Source organism: Rissa tridactyla, chromosome 5, assembly GCF_028500815.1.
Source record: "Rissa tridactyla isolate bRisTri1 chromosome 5, bRisTri1.patW.cur.20221130, whole genome shotgun sequence".
In the NCBI taxonomy this organism is placed as follows: domain Eukaryota; kingdom Metazoa; phylum Chordata; class Aves; order Charadriiformes; family Laridae; genus Rissa; species Rissa tridactyla.
The window spans coordinates 56,618,033-56,630,064 of NC_071470.1; the positions used below are offsets into that span (position 1 = coordinate 56,618,033).

General features: G+C 38.9%; 2 protein-coding genes across 14 annotated transcripts in view; one reads left to right on the forward strand and one right to left on the reverse strand.

Moving 5' to 3' along the window:
* The window catches only part of TBCK (TBC1 domain containing kinase), a 108,456-nt gene extending 102,859 nt beyond the window's left edge, over positions 1 to 5,597 (reverse strand). For 4 of the 11 annotated variants that reach the window (XR_008466690.1, XM_054203439.1, XM_054203441.1 and 1 more), the window contains exon 1: positions 5,003 to 5,325. The gene's annotated coding sequence lies outside the window, so the exon portion shown is untranslated. The other 7 variants (XM_054203431.1, XM_054203433.1, XM_054203434.1 and 4 more) reach the window with 7 other exon arrangements.
* A 187-nt stretch (positions 5,598 to 5,784) lies between these two features.
* Positions 5,785 to 12,032, forward strand: part of AIMP1 (aminoacyl tRNA synthetase complex interacting multifunctional protein 1) — a 42,771-nt gene continuing 36,523 nt past the window's right edge. For 2 of the 3 annotated variants that reach the window (XM_054203449.1, XM_054203452.1), the window contains exon 1: positions 5,785 to 5,884. In XM_054203449.1, coding sequence (XP_054059424.1) covers positions 5,883 to 5,884 — 2 coding nt within the window. In that variant the 5' untranslated portion in view covers positions 5,785 to 5,882. Of the gene's footprint in view, positions 5,885 to 5,914; positions 6,069 to 12,032 lie in introns of those variants that run through there. The other variant, XM_054203451.1, reaches the window with a different exon arrangement.

Below are 12,032 nucleotides of genomic sequence, written 5' to 3' on the forward strand. Positions count from 1 at the left end.
TGCAACTTAATTCCAGGAACACTTAGTTTCATGACCATTTTTCTCTCTGCTCTGAACTATGCATTTCAAATCAGTGCAAGTTAAACGTTTTCTCTGCATTTTTCCATAACCAACCACTACGCCATTCAAGAATATGAAAACCTAAAACATGCAGAAGTAGCCTCAGGTAAAAATACCTGACCTCTTTTTACTTGCAAACTAAGAATTTAATCCGAAGCACCAAGTACCAAAATCCAAAAACCAAATCAAGCCTCTGCTCAGCTCATTAATGAGCCTATGCAGAAAAGTACCATCCAGCTCACTTCAACTCCAGAGACATTACAGATTCTGGAGGCATCTGTGTATACAATCATCTGAAATAGTCCACTGATGTGAAAAGCACATCCCACTCTTTTTTCAGATACAGAATAGTAATTATAAGCTCTAAAGAGTAGAAACAGATATGCAGTTCCTTCACGAAAAAAGGAGGAAGAACCCTCAGGATTTGAAGCCCATAAGAGAAATAACATGAAAAGCTTAAAGTATAAAACCAACATAATTCTTTCAAAGCAGATGTGATAATTTTTTTATCATTTTAGGGGCTTTATGAAACAAAAACCAAGTAGAACAGGATTATGCAGAGCACTAATGAAGCTAAGTGCTACTTCATATTATTCTTTCAGCCAAAATCGACCCGCTGCTTTCAGGAAAAGCTGTTCTCTCATGAGAAAGTCACACAGGAGAAAGAGAGTTGTTTAGTAGTTTATTCTCTAAGGGAATAACCTATTTCCCAGCACAAAATTCCTGTTAAAAACCTACTAAGTTTCTTTTGTGAATCTTAATTGACAGAGTGACCCCATAACAGGTTGCATAGAGATCCTTATATACCAAACATATTTACTAAGTCTATACAAATGGAAATTATGGAACATATCTTCTATTTTCATTAATACAGTCCAATTTAAGATACAAAGCAAATATAAGACTGATCTCATTTGTGGCTTTTTTCCCCCCTGAAGAAACACAGACATGAGATATCCACATTTAAATTCTAACATACATCATCACATTGAATATGAATGCATAGCATTAAGGAATCAAACTTTAAAAAAGGAAGAAAATAAATCTGAAACAGCCTTGAGCATTGGAGTTTTTATAGTAGTATTTTTGTATTAACAGTCTTATTTGTAAAGACACAATGCTTTCTTATCTCATCAATATTTAATATTTTTTGAAGTGATTTTTAGGATGCCAAGAATGCAATTTACAGGTAAAACATCCATTGGAAAGACATAAATTGGACTGAGTGCAAGCACAAAGATTTATTGACATGCAGTATGTTCCAGTTGGAGAGATTTAACTATGTAATTATAATAAGACCCGCATTCCTGTAAAAACGTGCACGTCTAGCAAATTGACTACCTGGCTTCAGAAAGAAAATATATATTAAGCATGAAGAGAAAAAAAAACAATCTTGATTTAGAGAATGAATTATAATCTAGGTTGGCACAACAGTCTTCTAATAACTGCTCTAAAACAATAAAAAAAAAAGTTAATATGATCAGAGTTGAGGGGAGGAAGAGCAAAATTATGCCAAACAGTGAGATACATCATGTCTCTAAAAGGTTAAATACATAATGTACAATATATTTATTCAGTTAAGAAATGTTTTTATTTTTCCTGCAGAAAAATAATCTGCTAGATAATACTTCTCTGATACATTGTATCTGCATTCAGCTGACATTTAGAAAGGCATTTTAATATAAAGAATTGTTAAATATCATCAATTCAATAACCATTTTAAGAGATTACACTTTTCTCGTACTCCAGATCACTTGGTCTACAGGGATGAACTATACCACCTGCAATACTTTCAACTAGAAAACCGCAGATTTATCACTCACTTCCTTTCGTTAGGAAGCACACAGGAAAAAAAAGGAAAAAATGTGAAATGCAAGCAATCTTTCCTCTCAGCCACCTAAAGGAATCAATAAAGAATTTTAAAAGGTATACATTAAAAACAAGTTCTCTTATAGAGTTAATTCTGCAGAACCCACTAAAGCAATGAAAAAAAATTCTCTCTGATGATGTTCAGTGAATAGCTACCTTCACAATTAAACTCTGATCTCTGTCCTTAACTCTCAACGTCAATAAATTACAGGGACTGACTTGAAAAATAAACCAAGTAACTCCCAAATTCAAAACTTAATCCTTTAAAAAGGGCCACATATTAGAGCTTAAGTGAAAGGGTTTTTTTAACTAAATTATTTCAGGCTAGTCATTTCTCCAGTTACTTACTGACATTTCTAAATTCAAACAGAAGTGCTGAACATATTTTAAAAATTCATCTGAAAAAAGATCTTATCTATTTTTAAATTGTGAGGGTGGTTTTTGTGGTTTTTTTTTTTTTTTTTAATCCACATCAAAGTCTGACACAACTATAAACACAGAGAGTGCTACACATCCTTCTCATGTTCAAGGCACACAATTTTACACCTCAAACTCACCTTTTCTATACAGAAAAGACACATATTGCATTAATTTTATTATTTGGATGAACGAATTATATCCTGCAGAATTTACCTATTACTTTGAAATAGGAAGAGAAAAAGGAAGGTTTGTTACTTTAAACTGACACCAGAAACAATTAAGGCAAATTAAATTTTGGAATTGAATTCTGGAAATTCAATTCTGATAATCCAAAACAGTGAGAATAGAAGAAACAGCAAAGACTTGTGTTATTAGTGTCATCTAAAATTACGGAGTCACTGTTTCCAAAGCACCGTTTATTCTGATTATGAGATAGTCTATCACATCTGCAAAATAGGTCTGTCATAAAGATTAGAAATCCAGAAACGGCCTGTTTTGCATCCCACCTCTGAATGACCTTCCTTAGCCCACTACCTCCATTCAAATCTCCCTTAGAAACCTTTACAGTACACAAAAACACTAACCAACACTTAGCAAAATCCACCACAAACAGAAGACCTTTATAAATTCCTATTTAATATTCAGATTAGCATTATTTTGATAATCTTTCATTTGATAGCTTTGCCATGCCCAACACCGATAAATGCAATACAAAAGGTAGCCCCTCATCTACTGAGCAACTTACTCCTCTGAATAACTACTACTCTCAGAGAACAAATATTTTTTCTTTACAGTTTAGCAGTTTCTAGCCATCATGTACAACTTTTTCACTGCAGCAGTACTAAGGCAATTGAGTCAATGGACACTAAGCACTTTGCCCTTAAAAAAAATTAGTTAATCAAAACATGGAAATTTGGTTCTCAGAAGCAAATATTGCACATACAAACAGAGCAACCTGAATGAATCCATCCTGTGAAACACACCTGTGGTTTCTAAAGTGTCCCTATGGAGAAATAAAGACAACTAGCCATGCGGGCTAATATATGTTAGTAATTTGAAATGGCTTGTTATGTAAATGCCTCCTGAGCATCCAGGTGTAAATGTCCCTTGCCTAATGAAGGCAGCTTTTCAGAATTAAAACATAATTACAATCAGTACTGCTACTGCTATTGAATTATTTTTTAAAGCAATTGTGAACAATTTCAGGATAAAAGGTGGCCTGAACATCCTATGCTTACACTGTTTTTTTATTAAATCACAGTAGGCCATTTCATAAGAAGAAATTCTTCCACAAGATATCTTTTCTTCTGCTCTTAAGTCTTAAAACATTCCCGTTGCAACTAGAGTAATTACTACTTTGATAAAGTAACTGAAATAAAATATGCTATTTTAGCTACAGTGTTGCTACTTCACAAAAAACCAAAACTGTGATTTGCCTCCCAGTGTTCACCATCACTCAGCTATTCATAAAGTTTATTAAAATGTATAACAGATATTGAAGAAAAGTTGAATTCAGATTCCTATGGAAGCGAGCACAGAAAATAAGTAAGAGTTTGTTAGGACAACCAAAATAATAAGCTGGGAAACATTCACTTAATAAAATGAAAAATATTAACTAATCACCTTAATTTTTGCAGTGGTTAGGGGGACTGTCTTAAATTTAGTTCACCTCAAGTTTTTTTTTCATCTGCAGTATAAACAAACACCACTTGTACTACAGAGATTTCATAAAACGGCTTAAAAATCTAAATGTAAGCAGTACTGTGTTTAACCAAATGTTTTCCCCTGTGGCATAACATCAAAACATTGTCTTTTACAATATTTCCGAAGTTCTCTAACATTCACTGATGTAAGAAGTATATTACCTATAAATACAGAATAACTATGGAATCATAGGCAGATAATTACAGACCATACACACATTAGGCATACTTATAAAAAATTAATATTTTTAATCATTATTATTCTGTCCAAACTAATACATTCAGGGCAGAAAGAAACACTTTGCTTCAGATTCCAGCTACACCAATTCAGCAACAGATAGAATAAATAAGTGTGCCAAAATTTTCATTATAAAACTGTTACTTCAGATAAACAGAAAATGCAAGCCAGATTTTGACAAGGCACCAATGCCATTATTTCATCTTCAATGAATACACAAATTTTGGGGGGAAAAAAAAAAAAGACAGGTATCATGGTGTTTTTGGCACAGTAACTGACAAATATTTGAAGAGTTATTTCATGAAAATGCTAAATAGTAATTCCTTTCCGTACTCTTATAGGGCTAGTAAGGCATCATTTCACTCAAGTGAAATGTAAGCCACCAAAGATTTTAGAAACGCCCTCTCCATAGTACATGGAGAATTTTGTCATATATACATGAAAGCCTCTGTGTAGGTATTTCCAGAAGAGTTACTGGTGGTGTTTGGAACATTTACAATGTTACCACATAGACTAAAACATTGCTACTTTGACAGCAGCAATAAAGGTTAGTGAGACTTACAGACATCTCAAGTTTCATATCTGCAGCTAGAATATTTAGCTAATAGAGAAAAATAACACCTGGATAGCATGAAGAAAACATATAACCTAATTTTGATAGACCAGGATACTTTTAGTCACATTTATTTTACAAATATGTTATTTCTTTTACCTGTTTGTCAGTGTCTTTTGGTTACAGCCTATCTGCCTGTTCTGCTACGTCAGTGTCCCTACACACATAAAAAGACGGGTTTTGTTACCATTTGATTTATGCATTATACACAGCTGCTCAGGAATTAAATCTAGTAAGAGATAAATTAATTTTAACCAGTTTGCTAAATGACTGGTAGAAATGCTGGTAACTCCGGGCACCCTTGCTAACCTCTCAGTCCCTATAAGCGCACTCGCCACAGACCTCCCCCCCCCAGCCCTGAGGCACTGCGCCCAGGCCGGGGATCGCAGCCCAAAATAGAGCCCGGGAAGGCGCGAACCGGCGCGGCTGCCTTTCCCGCCGGCCCCGCACACCTCACGGCCCTGCCGGGGAGCGCTCGCCCTGCGGCCCGGCCCCACCCGGCCGCGCTCCCGCCACACTCGCCGGGCCGGCCGCTCCCTCAGCCCCTCCTTCACCCAGCGGCCACCGGCGGGCACTCCCTCGGCGGGGGCTGCCAGGCTGGGCCCGGCCTAGCGGGGCCGGTGGCGGGGGTACCTGAGGGAGCGCCGCCGCCCCACCAAGCTCCGTGGCGTCACTGCATCCCGCCGGCCGCCGGAAGGACCCCGGTGTAGAGGCGTCCTACACGATCCCTGATCTGTCTTTTTGTTTGGGCCTTTTAAAAACAGGCCTAACCCCCGCGTGTGTACTCTGCCAGTACTCTGGGAACGACGTGATGAGCACCTTAGCCGTAAAAAAAAAAAAAAAAAAAAAAAAAAGCTCTCTGGGGGCAGTGAGGCTTCCCGGGCGACTTCTTATCAACCTCAGGCGCTCGGTTGGGCAGCCCGGAGGAGAGGGTCCTTTTTCCCTCAGCGGGTGAAGGAGTGTGGTGGCGGCTCCGTTCATGTGAGTGTCTGTCGGTGGGGCCTGCTGGCGCCCGGCTGAGTTTCAACACCGAGAGCGGCTTCGTCCCTCAGCGCGCCCGCGGGTGCCTTAGTTCGGTTGCCCGTCGCTGAGGGTGACTGTGTCGCGGCGGTTTGATGCCCCGGGGCTCCCCCGCGGGCTAGGCCGAGCTCTCTGGGGCGGGCAGGTGGGACCCGGGCAGGGCCCTGATGGTTTTCTTCGAGCCGCTGGCGCAGTGTGTGGGGGGGGCGGCTGGAGCAGAGATTCCTCGTAGGCCGTGTGCGGTGGCGGTGGTCGTAGGGAGGCCGCTGCTGTCCCTCTGAGGGGGATTTTCCCTGCAGCGCGTAGAGGGGGCATTAGAGGGAATGGCATTCATTGTTGTTTAATTTATTTAAGGGATTTAATCTCGGGGCTGCTGTAGCTGTTGGGTGGCATTGCAAACACAGATACTGCACTTTGAGGGGAGGAAACATGCACGTGAAGTGGTTCTTCTGAAGTCAGTTGTGTTTATTCAGCCCATCAACTGACATGGCAGTTTGGAAGTGGTATAGTGGTGTGCTGTTGAAGAAAATGGTGTAATAGCCTGGAAAGCACAGGCACGGAGTATCCGCTGAGCTTTCCATAGGTACAGCTGTTACTAATTTAAAAATAGATGCTCTCTCATATGTACCGTAAATGGTATATATGTTCATTATGCTTTTGCATAGTCATCAGTGAGTGAAAAACAACGTGTAACTAAGTTTTTTGTCCATCCTCAGTAGAGGTACTTGCAAGATTTAACATATAACAGGTACTCTGTACAGGGATGCATGAATTGGATGATGAACTTACGATTTTCTGCTTGTTAGGTTGCGTTACAAGTCCACAGCTAACCAGCATATGGCAGTGTTACTGAAGTACTGTATATCTTGAGCTAATCAGTAAGAGTTCTTGTACTGGGTTTAGCAGCTGGCAAAATGAAGAAAATGCTACTGCAAAATAAGTTATCCTTGCATTTCCTGCTCCTTCTGTTTCTTTAACTCAGCTACTAACTATTTGTAATACAATCATTGCTTTTTACAAATAGTTTTGTGGTTCAGGATACTTAAATGAAATCGTAGTAAGGTGAGGCAGTAGTGATTAAATATAGCATCCCTTTTTTGTATGCCCTCATTTTTCACTTACTATATTATTTTACAGTTACGTTTAAATAATAATACATTCTTCGTCAGACCTGTTGGAAAGTAAGCCCCAAATCTGTAAAATAAAACCAAAGTCCCTAAAACTTAACTTTTAATACTGGATATTATTAAACACATAAGGCCTTACAAATGAGTAACTGGTAGAACTTTACCAACTATTTGATAAGACTTGTCAAAGTAGGGTTTTTTTGTTTGAGTTTTTTTTCTTGTTGCTTTGGTTTTGTGGTGGTTTTTTTTAGCTAACCTCAAGGATCTTTGCTGGTCAGCATGGTTTCATCATAATATAGATCATCATAATATATTCTGCCCACCCTGTTGCACATTAACAATATATTCTTGTTATGGTAATTTTGACTTTGAAGAATTTTAAGAAATATATTGATGAGTTGCCTTGATGTTTTAGCAGCACTGAATCCTGGAGGTGTAAGATGTTGAAGGCAGAGTGGTTTAAGTCAAAATGATTCTTAAAGCTATCTTCAGCAAATTTGGGCTCGGAATGTCTTTTTCCAGTTGTAAATATGAAGCTTGTGCATATTTTCTATATATTGCTATAGGTGTTTCTTTTACACCTTTAAATGTAAACAGAGAAGGAGACAGCTTCTCATTCCCCAGACTGAATGCAGTGGACAGTCTGGGAAGAACAGTATCAAATGAGTAAGGTATTTGCTAAAAAAAGGACATTGTGCAAATCTGAAAATTGTCCATCAGGCTGGAAATAATAGGACTCTTGAGTTGTCTAGAGCCCTTTAAGACTTGATGCTTCTGATGGTGAACCATATGCTAGTGGGAAAACAATCTGAAAAATAAGTTTAATGCAGAAAGGTATGATGAAGTTGCTTTGACATCATTATAACCCTAATTTATTATGAATTGAACCAGGCAGGCTAATCTAGGGCCTCTTTATTGAAGGGTGGCCAAACAGCCCATGGATATTTCTTCATCCTTTTAATTAGGAGATATTCTCTGTAATGGCTTTTCTCCTAAATATATTTGACTGAAGTCTGTTTAATATATTATTGTTACTTCAATTATATATTTTATCCAAGAAAAGACTAGTAATGAAGTTAATTGTATGCCATGATGGGGGGAAGCAAGCAACCCCCTAGGACTTCTTATGCTTTTGCAAAATCCTTTTAATCAATTCATGGCATTTTCATAGAATCGTAGAATGTGTTGGGTTGGAAGGGACCTTTAAGGGTCATCTAGTCCAAACCCTCTGCAGTAAGCAGGGACATCTTCAACTAGATCAGGTTGCTCAGAGCCTCATCAAGCCTGGCCCTGAATGTCTCCAGGGATGGGGCCTCCACCACCTCTCTGGGCAACCTGTTCCAGTGCCTCACCACCCTCATTGTAAAGAACTTCTTCCTGATGTCTAATATAAACCTACCCTGCTCTAGTTTAAAACCATTGTCCCTCGTCCTGTCGCTACATGCCCTTGCAAACAGCCCCTCCCCGGCTTTCTTATAGGCCCCCTTCAGGGACTGGAAGGCCGCTATAAGGTCTCCCCAGAGCCTTCTCTTCTCCAGGCTGAACAACCCCAGCTCTCTTGGCCTGTCCTCATAGGAGAGGTGCTCCAGCCCTTTGATCATCTTTGTCGCCCTCATCTGGACCCGTTCCAACAGGTCAGTGTCCCTCTTGTGCTGAGGGTTTCAGAGCTGGATACAGTACTCCAGGTGGGGTCTCATGAAAGCAGAGTAGAGGGGTAGAATCACCTCCCTCGACCTGATGGCCACGCTTCTTTTGATGCAGCCCAGGATGCGATTGGCCTTCTGGGCTGCAAGCGCAGATTGTTGGCTCATGTCCAGCTTTTCGTCAACCAATACCCCCAAGTCCTTTTCCGCACAGCTACTCTCTATCATATCATCCCCCAGCCTGTATTGATAACGAGGGTTGTCCTGACTCAAGTGTAGGACTTTGCACTTGGCCTTGTTGAACTTCATAAGGTTTGCTTGGGCCCACCTCTCTAGCTCATCCAGGTCCCTCTGGATGACATCCCGTCCCTCTGGCCTGTCAGCCACACCACTCAGCTTGGTGTCACCAGCAAACTTGCTGAGGGTGCGGTTGATCCCAGTGTCTAAATCATTGATGAAGATGTTGAACAGCACTGGTCCCAGTACGGATCCCTGAGGGACACCACTTGTCACCCCTCTCAAGGGGGTGAATTTTCTTAAAATTCTTTCTTAAAATCAGTCAGGGATAGAGTCTTTGACTTTCTACTGTCCTGGCAGTTTCACAATATTATGTTTTTCTGAAAAGAGAACTATAAAATGTCATGTGAGTAATGCTCCATCATGCAAGGCGTGTTGGTGGCAGACCTCCCTTTTCCTGCTTTTGTTGTTTCTAAAGTTGCCTGCTTAATATCCTTGGTAGAATCACATTTTTGAAGAACAGAGTCCTAATTTAGAGAATGTTGAAATATATATATTTAACTGTAACATTTATCACCGAAATTTCATACTATGTGCTTGACACACTGAATTCCTAATTTAAGTGACACATCATCACAATAATTTGATCAGTCTTTCCAAATTATCGATTAATCTTTTGTTTGATTTCTCCTATAAACTCCACTATTTGTGGATTTGGGGGCTGAGGCGTGCAGTGAGGGTTGTTGTTTCTTAAATTAAGCCTAAAGTAGAAAGTAAAAAAACTTCACGTTTGTATTAGTCTGTAATATATTGCTATACAGCGCAGTCATTTCAGTTGGTGTGAAGCTTTAAAACAGCTTCTGGAAATACTGTAAAAATGCCTCAAGATATTTCTGTACTTCTATTATACAATACGTTTTACGCTATAGAACTGTGCTAGATAGTAAGAGGTAACATAAGGTAATAATTGGCTGCAGTGATTTGTGTGTTTTCTTTCTGAATCAACAGACCACTTCTAAGATTGCTGCTCTGTGTAAATTTACTAATCAGCAGTAGAAACAGATTAGAAAAGTACTGGCTTCTCAGGTGTTTGGTTTGGATTTTTTTCTCCCTTCCCTCCCAAAGTAGAGTAAATAATTTTATGGATGGTAATGTTACTCTGGTCACTTCTGAAAAAGCCCTAAGAAGCAGCAGAGATAGCTTGTACATTCTGGAGCACAAGAACTCAAATAACAGTATCAGAATGAAGAGTGGATCTTGAATTGGCAAGAAAAAAAATGTATTGAGATGCAAAATAGGAGATAGACAGCAAGACCTGTCTAGACCGAGAGTGAAAAGAAAAGTTGAGCTCTTGGATGCCTCTACAAATCCCACCTACTTTACAGGTCCCTGTAAGCATACTGGGGAAATACCTATATAATAAAAGTAATGTAAAGCAGTTGTCATAAGGCTTGATCAAGTGTGCAGGAAGACAAATTTGATATCTACCATAATATTTATGAACTTTTCTGATTATGTTTTGGTTGCTGTATGTCACAGCTGCCATGTGAATGAATTCATTCACGTTTTTCTCTTCTAAGAAAGTGTTTTCTAAAATGTAAATAATGTCAAATGCTAGGCAACACAGATAAACCCGAGGGGTCAGCCTAGAGGGCAGCTGCTAGGGACATCACATGTGAGGAAAGTAAATAGCGTCTCTTGTTTCTTGTAGTGATATGAATTATACGATGTCAGTCCAGCAGAGAGTCCCAGAAACCCTTGTTTATTCTCCTTCTTAACAGTTACCTTTATGTTTCTTATTACCGTCACCAAGAAACATTTCCCTTGTTAGGTTTCCTGTCATACTGGGAGTGAGAGGGAAATTGGTGTTTAGTTTTCATTTCCATGGTTACATTAGTATTGAACAGTGGGGGGGAAGAGTCTCTGATGTCTTTTTTTCCCCCTGATGTGGTGGAAGCCATTCTTACTCATAGTTTAATATAGTTTCAAAAGATTTGGATAATTCTCAAAGCAGCCTTCTGAACAAAAGTGCTTTCATTGTTTTGATTTATTTTTTTCTATTTATGTAAATATATAAATAATTATTTTTGTGTGTGCTTGGGAAAAAGTGCTTTCCTTAAAAAAAAAAAAAAATTCTTTATGGAAAAACTGAAATATGGTTTACTGACAGCTTGGTGACCACAGATCAGTAAGTCATCAGTTAAAGTTTTCCCAATTTTCTTTTCTCTTGGGAGAACAAGAAAATATAATACTGTCTGCATTATGATGTTAGAGGTCAATTTCTTCAGAGTGAGGGTAAAATTAATACATTGGTGTTTTACTTCACAGGTGGTTTATTTATCCAACTTTCACAGTTATCAAATCTTTGATGTGTTCTCTTCTCCCAAATAATCACTCTTGAATATGCGGAAATATCACAATTAATACATGTTTTTTAAAGTTAAATAAAACACAGGGATGTAAAAGAGGGACATATTGTTGGTTTTGTAATGCTGGGTGTAATGAAAAGACCTTAGCAGAAGAGGAGCAAAAGATCTCAAGTTCATTCTCATCTATTATACCTTAATCACTTCTGACAGATGTTTGCCTGACCTGTTTTTAGTGATATTCTACAACCTCCATAGGCAGGCTGTTCAGTCCTTTACTCTTACTTGAAAGTTTTCCAAATGTCTAACTTAAATCTTCCTTGCTTTTTCCTGTCTGCAGCAGACCTGGTGAACAGTTTAGTCCCGTTCTCATACCAACTTCCTTAGCGTTTGAAGAATGAGACGAAGTCTCCCATCTATCTTCTGTTCTATAGACTAAACAACTACAATCCTTTCAAGCTTTTTTGATCTTCTTTGAAGTGTCTTTAAAAAGTTGAGAGACAGGAAAGGAGAATGTGAACAAAAGCAAATATCTGTGGCAATTGTGGGGGGTCTTGAGTAGGCATGAGTGCAATGTGAATATTGCTTGGGAAGCCTCTTGAGCAGCTCACGCAGTTTGCCTGTAATGACATGTGGCTAGTCAGGCCTTTCCTGATTTGCCTCTCCTTTATTTCCTACTCTCTCCCTCACACTTCTTTTCTAGAGAAATTTCAAGTTTGAGCTGATTATTTTTTTT